The 18224-nt window shown below is 55.9% G+C and overlaps 1 protein-coding gene across 2 annotated transcripts in view; it reads left to right on the forward strand.

The window, feature by feature from the left end:
• Window positions 1-15802: 15802 nt before the first annotated feature.
• APH1A (aph-1 homolog A, gamma-secretase subunit) overlaps window positions 15803-18224 on the forward strand; it is a 16361-nt gene continuing 13939 nt past the window's right edge. For both annotated transcript variants that reach the window (XM_073639477.1, XM_073639478.1), the window contains exons 1-4: window positions 15803-15974; window positions 17048-17218; window positions 17670-17743; window positions 17830-17952. In XM_073639477.1, coding sequence (XP_073495578.1) covers window positions 15862-15974; window positions 17048-17218; window positions 17670-17743; window positions 17830-17952 — 481 coding nt within the window. In that variant the 5' untranslated portion in view covers window positions 15803-15861. The remainder of the gene's footprint in view (window positions 15975-17047; window positions 17219-17669; window positions 17744-17829; window positions 17953-18224) is intronic.

Consider the following 18224-nt stretch of genomic DNA (forward strand, 5'->3'; position numbering starts at 1 on the left):
TGTGATACACCCCGTCCCTCCTGTGATACACCCCCGTCCCTCCTGTGATACACCCTGTCACTCCTGTGATACACCCTGTCACTCCTGTGATACACCCTGTGCCTCCTGTGATACACCCCGTCCCTCCTGTGATACACCCTGTCCCTCCTGTGATACACCCTGTGCCTCCTGTGATACACCCCGTCCCTCCTGTGATACACCCTGTCCCTCCTGTGATACACCCTGTGCCTCCTGGGATACACCCTGTCCCTCCTGTGATACACCCCGTCCCTCCTGTGATACACCCTGTTCCTCCTGTGATACACCCCCGTCCCTCCTGTGATTCACACTCTATGTCTCCTCTAATACACCCTGTCCCTCCTGTGATACACCCTGTCCCTCCTGTGATACACCCCCGTCCCTCCTGTGATACACCACCGTCCCTCCTGTGATACACCCCCGTCCCTCCTGTGATACACCCTGTCACTCCTGTGATTCACACTCTATGTCTCCTCTAATACACCCTGTCCCTCCTGTGATACACCCCCGTCCCTCCTGTGATACCCCCGTCCCTCCTGTGATACACCACCGTCCCTCCTGTGATACACCCCCGTCCCTCCTGTGATACACCCTGTCACTCCTGTGATACACCCTGTCACTCCTGTGATTCACACTCTATGTCTCCTCTAATACACCCTGTCCCTCCTGTGATACCCCCGTCCCTCCTGTGATGCACCACCGTCCCTCCTGTGATACACCCCCGTCCCTCCTGTGATACACCCTGTCACTCCTGTGATACACCCTGTCACTCCTGTGATACACCCTGTGCCTCCTGTGATACACCCCGCCCCTCCTGTGATACACCCTGTCCCTCCTGTGATACACCCTGTGCCTCTTGTGATACACCCCGTCCCTCCTGTGATACACCCTGTCCCTCCTGTGATACACCCTGTGCCTGTGATACACCCTGTCCCTCCTGTGATACACCCTGTTCCTCCTGTGATACACCCCCGTCCCTCCTGTGATTCACACTCTATGTCTCCTCTAATACACCCTGTCCCTCCTGTGATACACCCTGTCCCTCCTGTGATACACCCCCGTCCCTCCTGTGATACACCCCCGTCCCTCCTGTGATACACCCTGTCACTCCTGTGATACACCCCGTGCCTCCTGTGATACACCCCGTCCCTCCTGTGATACACCCCCGTCCCTCCTGTGATACACCCTGTCCCTCCTGTGATGCACCCTGTCCCTCCGGTAATACACCCTGTGCCTCCTGTGATACACCCTGTCACTCCTGTGATACACCCTGTGCCTCCTGTGATACACCCCGTCCCTCCTGTGATACACCCTGTCACTCCTGTGATACACCCTGTGCCTCCTGTGATACACCCCGTCCCTCCTGTGATACACCCTGTGCCTCCTGTGATACACCCTGTCCCTCCTGTGATACACCCCGTCCCTCCTGTGATACACCCTGTTCCTCCTGTGATACACCCCCGTCCCTCCTGTGATTCACACTCTATGTCTCCTCTAATACACCCTGTCCCTCCTGTGATACACCCTGTCCCTCCTGTGATACACCCCCGTCCCTCCTGTGATACACCCCCGTCCCTCCTGTGATACACCCCCGTCCCTCCTGTGATACACCCCCGTCCCTACTGTGATACACCCTGTCACTCCTGTGATTCACACTCTATGTCTCCTCTAATACACCCTGTCCCTCCTGTGATGCACCCCCGTCCCTCCTGTGATACACCCTGTCACTCCTGTGATACACCCTGTCACTCCTGTAATTCACACTCTGTCTCCTCTAATACACCCTGTCCCTCCTGTGATGCCCCCGTCCCTCCTGTGATACACCACCGTCCCTCCTGTGATACACCCCCGTCCCTCCTGTGATACACCCCCGTCCCTCCTGTGATACACCCTGTCACTCCTGTGATTCACACTCTATGTCTCCTCTAATACACCCTGTCCCTCCTGTGATGCACCCCCGTCCCTCCTGTGATACACCCTGTCACTCCTGTGATACACCCTGTCACTCCTGTGATTCACACTCTATGTCTCCTCTAATACACCCTGTCCCTCCTGTGATACCCCCGTCCCTCCTGTGATACACCACCGTCCCTCCTGTGATACACCCCCGTCCCTCCTGTGATACACCCTGTCACTCCTGTGATACACCCTGTCACTCCTGTGATACACCCTGTGCCTCCTGTGATACACCCCGTCCCTCCTGTGATACACCCTGTCCCTCCTGTGATACACCCTGTGCCTCCTGTGATACACCCCGTCCCTCCTGTGATACACCCTGTCTCTCCTGTGATACACCCCATCCCTCCTGTGATACACCCTGTTCCTTCTGTGATACACCCCCGTCCCTCCTGTGATTCACACTCTATGTCTCCTCTAATACACCCTGTCCCTCCTGTGATACACCCTGTCCCTCCTGTGATACACCACCGTCCCTCCTGTGATACACCCTGTCACTCCTGTGATTCACACTCTATGTCTCCTCTAATACACCCTGTCCCTCCTGTGATACCCCCGTCCCTCCTGTGATACACCACCGTCCCTCCTGTGATACACCCTGTCCCTCCTGTGATACACCCTGTCACTCCTGTGATTCACACTCTATGTCTCCTCTAATACCCCCGTCCCTCCTGTGATACACCCCCGTCCCTCCTGTGATACACCCTGTCACTCCTGATTCACACTCTATGTCTCCTCTAATACACCCTGTCCCTCCTGTGATACCCCCTGTACCTCCTGTGATTCACACTCTATGTCTCCTCTAATACACCCTGTCCCTCCTGTGATACACCCTGTCCCTCCTGTGATACACCCCCGTCCCTCCTGTGATACACCACCGTCCCTCCTGTGATACACCCCCGTCCCTCCTGTGATACACCCTGTCACTCCTGTGATACACCCTGTCACTCCTGTGATTCACACTCTATGTCTCCTCTAATACACCCTGTCCCTCCTGTGATACCCCCGTCCCTCCTGTGATACACCACCGTCCCTCCTGTGATACACCCCCGTCCCTCCTGTGATACACCCTGTCACTCCTGTGATACACCCTGTCACTCCTGTGATACACCCTGTGCCTCCTGTGATACACCCCGTCCCTCCTGTGATACACCCTGTCCCTCCTGTGATACACCCTGTGCCTCCTGTGATACACCCCGTCCCTCCTGTGATACACCCTGTCCCTCCTGTGATACACCCTGTCCCTCCTGTGATACACCCCATCCCTCCTGTGATACACCCTGTTCCTCCTGTGATACACCCCCGTCCCTCCTGTGATTCACACTCTATGTCTCCTCTAATACACCCTGTCCCTCCTGTGATACACCCTGTCCCTCCTGTGATACACCCCCGTCCCTCCTGTGATACACCCTGTCACTCCTGTGATACACCCCGTGCCTCCTGTGATACACCCCGTCCCTCCTGTGATACACCCCCGTCCCTCCTGTGATACACCCTGTCCCTCCTGTGATGCACTTTGTCCCTCCGGTAATACACCCTGTGCCTCCTGTGATACACCCTGTCACTCCTGTGATACACCCTGTGCCTCCTGTGATACACCCCGTCCCTCCTGTGATACACCCTGTGCCTCCTGTGATACACCCCGTCCCTCCTGTGATACACCCTTTGCCTCCTGTGATACACCCTTTGCCTCCTGTGATACACCCCGTCCCTCCTGTGATACACCCTGTTCCTCCTGTGATACACCCCCGTCCCTCCTGTGATTCACACTCTATGTCTCCTCTAATACACCCTGTCCCTCCTGTGATACACCCTGTCCCTCCTGTGATACACCCCCGTCCCTCCTGTGATACACCCCCGTCCCTCCTGTGATACACCCCCGTCCCTCCTGTGATACACCCCCATCCCTCCTGTGATACACCCCCGTCCCTACTGTGATACACCCTGTCACTCCTGTGATTCACACTCTATGTCTCCTCTAATACACCCTGTCCCTCCTGTGATGCACCCCCGTCCCTCCTGTGATACACCCTGTCACTCCTGTGATACACCCTGTCACTCCTGTGATTCACACTCTGTCTCCTCTAATACACCCTGTCCCTCCTGTGATGCCCCCGTCCCTCCTGTGATACACCACCGTCCCTCCTGTGATACACCCCCGTCCCTCCTGTGATACACCCCCGTCCCTCCTGTGATACACCCTGTCACTCCTGTGATTCACACTCTATGTCTCCTCTAATACACCCTGTCCCTCCTGTGATGCACCCCCGTCCCTCCTGTGATACACCCTGTCACTCCTGTGATACACCCTGTCACTCCTGTGATTCACACTCTATGTCTCCTCTAATACACCCTGTCCCTCCTGTGATACCCCCGTCCCTCCTGTGATACACCACCTTCCCTCCTGTGATACACCCCCGTCCCTCCTGTGATACACCCTGTCACTCCTGTGATACACCCTGTCACTCCTGTGATACACCCTGTGCCTCCTGTGATACACCCCGTCCCTCCTGTGATACACCCTGTCCCTCCTGTGATACACCCTGTGCCTCCTGTGATACACCCCGTCCCTCCTGTGATACACCCTGTCTCTCCTGTGATACACCCCATCCCTCCTGTGATACACCCTGTTCCTTCTGTGATACACCCCCGTCCCTCCTGTGATTCACACTCTATGTCTCCTCTAATACACCCTGTCCCTCCTGTGATACACCCTGTCCCTCCTGTGATACACACTCTATGTCTCCTCTAATACACCCCGTCCCTCCTGTGATACACCCCCGTCCCTCCTGTGATACACCCTGTCCCTCCTGTGATGCACTTTGTCCCTCCGGTAATACACCCTGTGCCTCCTGTGATACACCCTGTCACTCCTGTGATACACCCTGTGCCTCCTGTGATACACCCCGTCCCTCCTGTGATACACCCTGTCCCTCCTGTGATACACCCTGTGCCTCCTGTGATACACCCTGTGCCTCCTGTGATACACCCTGTCCCTCCTGTGATACACCCCGTCCCTCCTGTGATACACCCTGTTCCTCCTGTGATACACCCCCGTCCCTCCTGTGATTCACACTCTATGTCTCCTCTAATACACCCTGTCCCTCCTGTGATACACCCTGTCCCTCCTGTGATACACCCCCGTCCCTCCTGTGATACACCCCCGTCCCTCCTGTGATACACCCCCGTCCCTCCTGTGATACACCCTGTCACTCCTGTGATTCACACTCTATGTCTCCTCTAATACACCCTGTCCCTCCTGTGATACCCCCGTCCCTCCTGTGATACACCCCCGTCCCTCCTGTGATACACCCTGTCACTCCTGTGATACACCCTGTCACTCCTGTGATACACCCTGTGCCTCCTGTGATACACCCCGTCCCTCCTGTGATACACCCCGTCCCTCCTGTGATACACCCCCGTCTCTCCTGTGATACACCCTGTGCCTCCTGTGATACACCGTCCCTCCTGTGATACACCCCATCCCTCCTGTGATACACCCCCATCCCTCCTGTGATACACCCCGTCCCTCCTGTGATACACCCTGTCACTCCTGTGATACACCCTGTCCCTCCTGTGATACACCCTGTCCCTCCTGTGATACACCCCGTCCCTCCTGTGATACACCCCGTCCCTCCTGTGATACACCCCCGTCCCTCCTGTGATACACCCTGTCCCTCCTGTGATGCACCCTGTCCCTCCGGTAATACACCCTGTGCCTCCTGTGATACACCCTGTCACTCCTGTGATACACCCTGTGCCTCCTGTGATACACCCCGTCCCTCCTGTGATACACCCTGTCCCTCCTGTGATACACCCTGTGCCTCCTGTGATACACCCCGTCCCTCCTGTGATACACCCTGTCCCTCCTGTGATACACCCTGTGCCTCCTGTGATACACCCTGTCCCTCCTCTGATACACCCCGTCCCTCCTGTGATACACCCTGTTCCTCCTGTGATACACCCCCGTCCCTCCTGTGATTCACACTCTATGTCTCCTCTAATACACCCTGTCCCTCCTGTGATACACCCTGTCCCTCCTGTGATACACCCCCGTCCCTCCTGTGATACACCACCGTCCCTCCTGTGATACACCCCCGTCCCTCCTGTGATACACCCTGTCACTCCTGTGATTCACACTCTATGTCTCCTCTAATACACCCTGTCCCTCCTGTGATACACCCCCGTCCCTCCTGTGATACCCCCGTCCCTCCTGTGATACACCACCGTCCCTCCTGTGATACACCCCCGTCCCTCCTGTGATACACCCTGTCACTCCTGTGATACACCCTGTCACTCCTGTGATTCACACTCTGTCTCCTCTAATACACCCTGTCCCTCCTGTGATACCCCCGTCCCTCCTGTGATACACCCCCGTCCCTCCTGTGATACACCCTGTCACTCCTGTGATACACCCTGTCACTCCTGTGATACACCCTGTGCCTCCTGTGATACACCCCGTCCCTCCTGTGATACACCCCCGTCCCTCCTGTGATACACCCTGTCACTCCTGTGATACACCCTGTCACTCCTGTGATACACCCTGTGCCTCCTGTGATACACCCCGTCCCTCCTGTGATACACCCTGTCCCTCCTGTGATACACCCTGTGCCTCCTGTGATACACCCCGTCCCTCCTGTGATACACCCTGTCCCTCCTGTGATACACCCTGTGCCTCCTGGGATACACCCTGTCCCTCCTGTGATACACCCCGTCCCTCCTGTGATACACCCTGTTCCTCCTGTGATACACCCCCGTCCCTCCTGTGATTCACACTCTATGTCTCCTCTAATACACCCTGTCCCTCCTGTGATACACCCTGTCCCTCCTGTGATACACCCCCGTCCCTCCTGTGATACACCACCGTCCCTCCTGTGATACACCCCCGTCCCTCCTGTGATACACCCTGTCACTCCTGTGATTCACACTCTATGTCTCCTCTAATACACCCTGTCCCTCCTGTGATACACCCCCGTCCCTCCTGTGATACCCCCGTCCCTCCTGTGATACACCACCGTCCCTCCTGTGATACACCCCCGTCCCTCCTGTGATACACCCTGTCACTCCTGTGATACACCCTGTCACTCCTGTGATTCACACTCTATGTCTCCTCTAATACACCCTGTCCCTCCTGTGATACCCCCGTCCCTCCTGTGATGCACCACCGTCCCTCCTGTGATACACCCCCGTCCCTCCTGTGATACACCCTGTCACTCCTGTGATACACCCTGTCACTCCTGTGATACACCCTGTGCCTCCTGTGATACACCCCGCCCCTCCTGTGATACACCCTGTCCCTCCTGTGATACACCCTGTGCCTCTTGTGATACACCCTGTCCCTCCTGTGATACACCCTGTGCCTGTGATACACCCTGTCCCTCCTGTGATACACCCTGTTCCTCCTGTGATACACCCCCGTCCCTCCTGTGATTCACACTCTATGTCTCCTCTAATACACCCTGTCCCTCCTGTGATACACCCTGTCCCTCCTGTGATACACCCCCGTCCCTCCTGTGATACACCCCCGTCCCTCCTGTGATACACCCTGTCACTCCTGTGATACACCCCGTGCCTCCTGTGATACACCCCGTCCCTCCTGTGATACACCCCCGTCCCTCCTGTGATACACCCTGTCCCTCCTGTGATGCACCCTGTCCCTCCGGTAATACACCCTGTGCCTCCTGTGATACACCCTGTCACTCCTGTGATACACCCTGTGCCTCCTGTGATACACCCCGTCCCTCCTGTGATACACCCTGTCACTCCTGTGATACACCCTGTGCCTCCTGTGATACACCCCGTCCCTCCTGTGATACACCCTGTGCCTCCTGTGATACACCCTGTCCCTCCTGTGATACACCCCGTCCCTCCTGTGATACACCCTGTTCCTCCTGTGATACACCCCCGTCCCTCCTGTGATTCACACTCTATGTCTCCTCTAATACACCCTGTCCCTCCTGTGATACACCCTGTCCCTCCTGTGATACACCCCCGTCCCTCCTGTGATACACCCCCGTCCCTCCTGTGATACACCCCCGTCCCTCCTGTGATACACCCCCGTCCCTACTGTGATACACCCTGTCAGTCCTGTGATTCACACTCTATGTCTCCTCTAATACACCCTGTCCCTCCTGTGATGCACCCCCGTCCCTCCTGTGATACACCCTGTCACTCCTGTGATACACCCTGTCACTCCTGTGATTCACACTCTGTCTCCTCTAATACACCCTGTCCCTCCTGTGATGCCCCCGTCTCTCCTGTGATACACCACCGTCCCTCCTGTGATACACCCCCGTCCATCCTGTGATACACCCCCGTCTCTCCTGTGATACACCCTGTCACTCCTGTGATTCACACTCTATGTCTCCTCTAATACACCCTGTCCCTCCTGTGATGCACCCCCGTCCCTCCTGTGATACACCCTGTCACTCCTGTGATACACCCTGTCACTCCTGTGATTCACACTCTATGTCTCCTCTAATACACCCTGTCCCTCCTGTGATACCCCCGTCCCTCCTGTGATACACCACCGTCCCTCCTGTGATACACCCCCGTCCCTCCTGTGATACACCCTGTCACTCCTGTGATACACCCTGTGCCTCCTGTGATACACCCCGTCCCTCCTGTGATACACCCTGTCCCTCCTGTGATACACCCTGTGCCTCCTGTGATACACCCCGTCCCTCCTGTGATACACCCTGTCTCTCCTGTGATACACCCCATCCCTCCTGTGATACACCCTGTTCCTTCTGTGATACACCCCCGTCCCTCCTGTGATTCACACTCTATGTCTCCTCTAATACACCCTGTCCCTCCTGTGATACACCCTGTCCCTCCTGTGATACACCCCCGTCCCTCCTGTGATACACCACCGTCCCTCCTGTGATACACCCTGTCACTCCTGTGATTCACACTCTATGTCTCCTCTAATACACCCTGTCCCTCCTGTGATACCCCCGTCCCTCCTGTGATACACCACCGTCCCTCCTGTGATACACCCTGTCCCTCCTGTGATACACCCTGTCACTCCTGTGATTCACACTCTATGTCTCCTCTAATACCCCCGTCCCTCCTGTGATACACCCCCGTCCCTCCTGTGATACACCCTGTCACTCCTGATTCACACTCTATGTCTCCTCTAATACACCCTGTCCCTCCTGTGATACCCCCTGTACCTCCTGTGATTCACACTCTATGTCTCCTCTAATACACCCTGTCCCTCCTGTGATACACCCTGTCCCTCCTGTGATACACCCCCGTCCCTCCTGTGATACACCACCGTCCCTCCTGTGATACACCCCCGTCCCTCCTGTGATACACCCTGTCACTCCTGTGATACACCCTGTCACTCCTGTGATTCACACTCTATGTCTCCTCTAATACACCCTGTCCCTCCTGTGATACCCCCGTCCCTCCTGTGATACACCACCGTCCCTCCTGTGATACACCCCCGTCCCTCCTGTGATACACCCTGTCACTCCTGTGATACACCCTGTCACTCCTGTGATACACCCTGTGCCTCCTGTGATACACCCCGTCCCTCCTGTGATACACCCTGTCCCTCCTGTGATACACCCTGTGCCTCCTGTGATACACCCCGTCCCTCCTGTGATACACCCTGTCCCTCCTGTGATACACCCTGTCCCTCCTGTGATACACCCCATCCCTCCTGTGATACACCCTGTTCCTCCTGTGATACACCCCCGTCCCTCCTGTGATTCACACTCTATGTCTCCTCTAATACACCCTGTCCCTCTTGTGATACACCCTGTCCCTCCTGTGATACACCCCCGTCCCTCCTGTGATACACCCTGTCACTCCTGTGATACACCCCGTGCCTCCTGTGATACACCCCGTCCCTCCTGTGATACACCCCCGTCCCTCCTGTGATACACCCTGTCCCTCCTGTGATGCACTTTGTCCCTCCGGTAATACACCCTGTGCCTCCTGTGATACACCCTGTCACTCCTGTGATACACCCTGTGCCTCCTGTGATACACCCCGTCCCTCCTGTGATACACCCTGTCCCTCCTGTGATACACCCTGTGCCTCCTGTGATACACCCCGTCCCTCCTGTGATACACCCTGTGCCTCCTGTGATACACCCTGTCCCTCCTGTGATACACCCCGTCCCTCCTGTGATACACCCTGTTCCTCCTGTGATACACCCCCGTCCCTCCTGTGATTCACACTCTATGTCTCCTCTAATACACCCTGTCCCTCCTGTGATACACCCTGTCCCTCCTGTGATACACCCCCGTCCCTCCTGTGATACACCCCCGTCCCTCCTGTGATACACCCCCGTCCCTCCTGTGATACACCCTGTCACTCCTGTGATTCACACTCTATGTCTCCTCTAATACACCCTGTCCCTCCTGTGATGCACCCCCGTCCCTCCTGTGATACACCCTGTCACTCCTGTGATACACCCTGTCACTCCTGTGATTCACACTCTATGTCTCCTCTAATACACCCTGTCCCTCCTGTGATACCTCCGTCCCTCCTGTGATACACCACCGTCCCTCCTGTGATACACCCTGTCACTCCTGTGATACACCCTGTCACTCCTGTGATACACCCTGTGCCTCCTGTGATACACCCCGTCCCTCCTGTGATACACCGTCCCTCCTGTGATACACCCCGTCCCTCCTGTGATACACCCTGTGCCTGTGATACACCCTGTCCCTCCTGTGATACACCCTGTTCCTCCTGTGATACACCCCCGTCCCTCCTGTGATTCACACTCTATGTCTCCTCTAATACACCCTGTCCCTCCTGTGATACACCCTGTCCCTCCTGTGATACACCCCCGTCCCTCCTGTGATACACCACCGTCCCTCCTGTGATACACCCCCTGTCCCTCCTGTGATACACCCTGTCACTCCTGTGATTCACACTCTATGTCTCCTCTAATACACCCTGTCCCTCCTGTGATACCCCCGTCCCTCCTGTGATACACCACCGTCCCTCCTGTGATACACCCTGTCACTCCTGTGATACACCCTGTCACTCCTGTGATTCACACTCTATGTCTCCTCTAATACCCCCGTCCCTCCTGTGATACACCCCCGTCCCTCCTGTGATACACCCTGTCACTCCTGTGATACACCCTGTCACTCCTGATTCACACTCTATGTCTCCTCTAATACACCCTGTCCCTCCTGTGATGCACCCCCGTCCCTCCTGTGATACACCCTGTCACTCCTGTGATACACCCTGTCACTCCTGTGATTCACACTCTATGTCTCCTCTAATACACCCTGTCCCTCCTGTGATACCCCCGTCCCTCCTGTGATACACCACCGTCCCTCCTGTGATACACCCCCGTCCCTCCTGTGATACACCCCCGTCCCTCCTGTGATACACCCTGTCACTCCTGTGATTCACACTCTATGTCTCCTCTAATACACCCTGTCCCTCCTGTGATGCACCCCCGTCCCTCCTGTGATACACCCTGTCACTCCTGTGATACACCCTGTCACTCCTGTGATTCACACTCTATGTCTCCTCTAATACACCCTGTCCCTCCTGTGATACCCCCGTCCCTCCTGTGATACACCCCCGTCCCTCCTGTGATACACCCCCGTCCCTCCTGTGATACACCCTGTCACTCCTGTGATACACCCTGTCACTCCTGTGATACACCCTGTGCCTCCTGTGATACACCCCGTCCCTCCTGTGATACACCCTGTGCCTCCTGTGATACACCCCGTCCCTCCTGTGATACACCCTGTGCCTGTGATACACCCTGTCCCTCCTGTGATACACCCTGTTCCTCCTGTGATACACCCCCGTCCCTCCTGTGATTCACACTCTATGTCTCCTCTAATACACCCTGTCCCTCCTGTGATACACCCTGTCCCTCCTGTGATACACCCCCGTCCCTCCTGTGATACACCACCGTCCCTCCTGTGATACACCCCCTGTCCCTCCTGTGATACACCCTGTCACTCCTGTGATTCACACTCTGTCTCCTCTAATACACCCTGTCCCTCCTGTGATACCCCCGTCCCTCCTGTGATACACCACCGTCCCTCCTGTGATACACCACCGTCCCTCCTGTGATACACCCTGTCACTCCTGTGATACACCCTGTCACTCCTGTGATTCACACTCTATGTCTCCTCTAATACCCCCGTCCCTCCTGTGATACACCCCCGTCCCTCCTGTGATACACCCTGTCACTCCTGTGATACACCCTGTCACTCCTGATTCACACTCTATGTCTCCTCTAATACACCCTGTCCCTCCTGTGATACCCCCTGTACCTCCTGTGATTCACACTCTATGTCTCCTCTAATACACCCTGTCCCTCCTGTGATACACCCTGTCCCTCCTGTGATACACCCCCGTCCCTCCTGTGATACACCACCGTCCCTCCTGTGATACACCCCCGTCCCTCCTGTGATACACCCTGTCACTCCTGTGATTCACACTCTATGTCTCCTCTAATACACCCTGTCCCTCCTGTGATACACCCCCGTCCCTCCTGTGATACCCCCGTCCCTCCTGTGATACACCACCGTCCCTCCTGTGATACACCCCCGTCCCTCCTGTGATACACCCTGTCACTCCTGTGATACACCCTGTCACTCCTGTGATTCACACTCTATGTCTCCTCTAATACACCCTGTCCCTCCTGTGATACCCCCGTCCCTCCTGTGATACACCACCGTCCCTCCTGTGATACACCCCCGTCCCTCCTGTGATACACCCTGTCACTCCTGTGATACACCCTGTGCCTCCTGTGATACACCCCGTCCCTCCTGTGATACACCCTGTCCCTCCTGTGATACACCCTGTGCCTCCTGTGATACACCCCGTCCCTCCTGTGATACACCCTGTCCCTCCTGTGATACACCCCATCCCTCCTGTGATACACCCTGTTCCTCCTGTGATACACCCCCGTCCCTCCTGTGATACACCCTGTCACTCCTGTGATTCACACTCTATGTCTCCTCTAATACACCCTGTCCCTCCTGTGATACCCCCGTCCCTCCTGTGATACACCACCGTCCCTCCTGTGATACACCCTGTCACTCCTGTGATACACCCTGTCACTCCTGTGATTCACACTCTATGTCTCCTCTAATACCCCCGTCCCTCCTGTGATACACCCCCGTCCCTCCTGTGATACACCCTGTCACTCCTGTGATACACCCTGTCACTCCTGATTCACACTCTATGTCTCCTCTAATACACCCTGTCCCTCCTGTGATACACCCTGTCCCTCCTGTGATACACCCCCGTCCCTCCTGTGATACACCCTGTCACTCCTGTGATACACCCCGTGCCTCCTGTGATACACCCCGTCCCTCCTGTGATACACCCCGTCCCTCCTGTGATACACCCCCGTCCCTCCTGTGATACACCCTGTCCCTCCTGTGATGCACTTTGTCCCTCCGGTAATACACCCTGTCACTCCTGTGATACACCCTGTGCCTCCTGTGATACACCCTGTCCCTCCTGTGATACACCCTGTCCCTCCTGTGATACACCACTGTCCCTCCTGTGATACACCACCGTCCCTCCTGTGATACACCCCCTGTCCCTCCTGTGATACCCCCTGTCCCTCCTGTGATACACCCTGTCCCTCCTGTGATACACCCCCGTCCCTCCTGTGATACACCCCCGTCCCTCCTGTGATACACCCTGTCACTCCTGTGATTCACACTCTATGTCTCCTCTAATACACCCTGTCCCTCCTGTGATGCACCCCCGTCCCTCCTGTGATACACCCTGTCACTCCTGTGATACACCCTGTCACTCCTGTGATTCACACTCTATGTCTCCTCTAATACACCCTGTCCCTCCTGTGATACCCCCGTCCCTCCTGTGATACACCCCCGTCCCTCCTGTGATACACCCTGTCACTCCTGTGATACACCCTGTCACTCCTGTGATACACCCTGTGCCTCCTGTGATACACCCTGTCCCTCCTGTGATACACCCTGTGCCTCCTGTGATACACCCCGTCCCTCCTGTGATACACCCTGTGCCTGTGATACACCCTGTCCCTCCTGTGATACACCCCATCCCTCCTGTGATACACCCTGTTCCTCCTGTGATACACCCCCGTCCCTCCTGTGATTCACACTCTATGTCTCCTCTAATACACCCTGTCCCTCCTGTGATACACCCTGTCCCTCCTGTGATACACCCCCTGTCCCTCCTGTGATACACCCCCTGTCCCTCCTGTGATTCACACTCTATGTCTCCTCTAATACACCCTGTCCCTCCTGTGATACCCCCGTCCCTCCTGTGATACACCACCGTCCCTCCTGTGATACACCCTGTCACTCCTGTGATTCACACTCTATGTCTCCTCTAATACCCCCGTCCCTCCTGTGATACACCCCCGTCCCTCCTGTGATACACCCTGTCCCTCCTGTGATACACCCTGTTCCTCCTGTGATACACCCCCGTCCCTCCTGTGATTCACACTCTATGTCTCCTCTAATACACCCTGTCCCTCCTGTGATACACCCTGTCCCTCCTGTGATACACCCCCGTCCCTCCTGTGATACACCACCGTCCCTCCTGTGATACACCCCCGTCCCTCCTGTGATACACCCCCGTCCCTCCTGTGATACACCCTGTCACTCCTGTGATTCACACTCTATGTCTCCTCTAATACACCCTGTCCCTCCTGTGATACCCCCGTCCCTCCTGTGATACACCCCCGTCCCTCCTGTGATACACCCTGTCACTCCTGTGATACACCCTGTCACTCCTGTGATACACCCTGTGCCTCCTGTGATACACCCCGTCCCTCCTGTGATACACCCTGTCCCTCCTGTGATACACCCTGTGCCTCCTGTGATACACCCCGTCCCTCCTGTGATACACCCTGTGCCTGTGATACACCCTGTCCCTCCTGTGATACACCCCATCCCTCCTGTGATACACCCTGTTCCTCCTGTGATACACCCCCGTCCCTCCTGTGATTCACACTCTATGTCTCCTCTAATACACCCTGTCCCTCCTGTGATACACCCTGTCCCTCCTGTGATACACCACTGTCCCTCCTGTGATACACCACCGTCCCTCCTGTGATACACCCCCTGTCCCTCCTGTGATACCCCCTGTCCCTCCTGTGATACCCCCTGTCCCTCCTGTGATACACCACCGTCCCTCCTGTGATACACCCCCTGTCCCTCCTGTGATACACCCTGTCCCTCCTGTGATACACCACTGTCCCTCCTGTGATACACCACCGTCCCTCCTGTGATACACCCCCTGTCCCTCCTGTGATACACCCTGTCCCTCCTGTGATACACCACTGTCCCTCCTGTGATACACCACCGTCCCTCCTGTGATACACCCCCTGTCCCTCCTGTGATACACCCTGTCACTCCTGTGATTCACACTCTATGTCTCCTCTAATACACCCTGTCCTTCCTGTGATACCCCCTGTACCTCCTGTGATTCACACTCTATGTCTCCTCTAATACACCCTGTCCCTCCTGTGATACACCCCCGTCCCTCCTGTGATACACCATCACCCTCTGTGCCGCTTAGATGCCCATTTTTATGCAAAGTATATATTTTTGTAACTCATTATTAACCTTGTCAAAACTAAATACATTTTGGAAATAAGACCCCATCTTGTGACGTTGACTGGCGGCTGTGAGACCCTGGAGGGTGGCTGCAGCCCCTAGTGTGTGTGGAGGGCAGTGAGCGCTGCTATCCCAGCAACACAGGACACGGCAGCCCCGCGGGAGACTGTGGCGAGTAGACTGTGGATGAGCAGCACACCGCCCGCGTCCAGTCAGGAGGAGACTACATCTCCCGGCATGCCTGGGATAGACGCACGTTACGTGCGCACGCACGCGCTGTTCCTCGCCGGCCTCCGTGCAGGGGAGGCGGAAGTGGCGCTCCGGGAAGATGGGGCTGGCCGTGTTTTTCGGCTGCACCTTTGTGGCCTTCGGGCCGGCGCTGTCGCTGTTTCTCCTGACTATCGCCGGGGACCCGCTGAGAGTTATCATCCTGGTGGCTGGGTATGGTAGTCCTGCTGCTCTGTGGCTGCCTTATTGCTTTGCTTCCCCCTGGATAGTGAATAGTTATAGGAAGGGGCTGATAGTGCTGCTGTGTACTCAGTGTGGTCACAGCAGCACATAGGATGTCAGGAGAGGCGGTATCTGTCTGTGTCATGGGGCAGTGTCAGGATGTGAGGAGAGGGATGGAGGAAAGTGGCTCAGAGGGGGCATGGGCGAGTGTTCAGCAGCACAGAGGATTTCAGGAGAGGCATTTGGTTGTCTCTTGGGGGGGGGGTTAGGTCCCTTTGTGTTTGTGTGAAGCTGCTAAGGAGGAGAGTAGCGAAAAGAAAAGAAAGGGCGCATGTGTAGACTCACAGGGCTATTTAAATAATTTAAAAAGTGCCAGTACACTCACCTGTGATGGTTGTGTGCGTCTACACAACCAAGATTAAGCGTGTGATTAATGAGGCTCCGGGTCGCCTCTATTTGTAGTACCGTCCTGTCGGTGTTTGCCTCGCAACTCCGTGCTCCTCAAGTGGTCACACGATCCTGCCGGACCAGATACCACGTCACCGCAGGTCCTCAGTAGTTTAACCCGGTGGCTGGATAACCGCAGGTCCTCACACATCCAAATATGCCCAGCTGCTCCTGCCGCTTTGGCTCCGTATGGAGATATATCACAAGTAAACAATGGTGCAGCAGTCTCAGGGAGCGCCAAAGGAATACTGGACAATTTAATAGATGTCAACCGACTTTTATTCTTCCTCCAATACCACTGCCACAACGCGTTTCAACGGTCTAAGCCGTCTTCATCAGGTGAAGACGGCTTAGACCGTTGAAACGCGTTGTGGCAGTGGTATTGGAGGAAGAATAAAAGTCGGTTGACATCTATTAAATTGTCCAGTATTCCTTTGGCGCTCCCTGAGACTGCTGCACCATTGTTTACTTAAGGAGGAGAGTAGGGTGCAGATAATAATTGTGCTTGGAGCGGTGTGGACAGCAGCACAGAGTGTTTGAGCAGAGGCATGTCTTAGAGGGGGGCACGCTCTGTGTGATGGGGCTTTGTTGTCATGTGACCTCTCTCTCCCCGGCAGCTCCTTCTTCTGGTTGGTGTCGGTGCTCTTCTCCTCTCTGATCTGGTTCATCTCCGTCCAAGTCAGTGACCGGAACGACTCCCGCCTCCAGTACGGCTTGCTGATATTCGGGGCGGCCATCTCTGTCCTGCTGCAGGAGGCCTTCCGCTACGCCTACTACAGGCTGCTCAAGTAAGTGCCGCTCCCTCCACTGGCTGCCAGCAGCTGGAAACCTTCCTGCTTATTCTTTAGGATTCCATATTTTAAATATCTTATTTCTTTAATAGATATTTTGTAAAATAAAAAAGTTAATATATACATTTTTCAGAATTTTTAGTGCCCCTAAGGGACATGGACCTGCAGTCAGTGTAGCATGTGATGACAGGAGGCCATCCCCCCCCCCCCCCCCCTGGCAGGCATGTCACCCCAGATCTCACTGTTTGTTCTGCAGTCAGACATTATCAGCGGCCTCTATGGGGTTGGACGGCAGTGAACAATGCCCCCCCACCCCCAGGCAGCAGCGATCATGTGACCGCTGACAAATCAACTTTATCGATCTTTGAACACTAAGATGAGACCCGCATGGTGCAGAGTGCGCAGCGAGCTGTGGAGGATTATTACATCTGACTCTTCTCTTCTACAGGAAGGCGGATGAAGGTCTGGCCACGATCAGCGAGGACGGGCGGTCTCCCATCTCCATTGGTCAGATGGCTTATGGTGAGCAATGTTACTGCGCTGTGGGGCCGGGCTGAGCGCGCCCCTGCGCTGTGGGGCCGGGCTGATCTCTTGTCTTGTCTTTGTAGTGTCCGGCTTCTCGTTCGGGATCATCAGCGGAGTCTTCTCCGTCATTAATATCCTGGCAGATGCAGTCGGCCCGGGCATCGTAGGCGTCCATGGAGATTCCCAGTATTATTTTCTAACTTCAGGTAAGGGTTACCGTGACAACAGCGGATAGGAGGAGCAGCAGGTAAGGGTTACCGTGACAACAGCGGAGAGGAGGAGCAGGGAAGGAACTCTCATATCTTCAGGACCAGATGTACTAGCAGGGGACGGAGGGGTCCCTGGCAACTCAGCACTCCACAGTCGTGTTGTGGGGGAGCAGGTGAGGTGGCAGAGGGGCCCCGTGTCTATCTGTATGGGTGCCACCGTCGCTTGTGAACCTGGGCTTAACCTGCTAGGCTCGGAGACCTCTCTGATC

Source organism: Phyllobates terribilis, unplaced genomic scaffold, assembly GCF_046119375.1.
Source record: "Phyllobates terribilis strain yellow unplaced genomic scaffold, ASM4611937v1 Scaffold_7__3_contigs__length_470593459, whole genome shotgun sequence".
Taxonomy (NCBI): Eukaryota; Metazoa; Chordata; class Amphibia; order Anura; family Dendrobatidae; genus Phyllobates; species Phyllobates terribilis.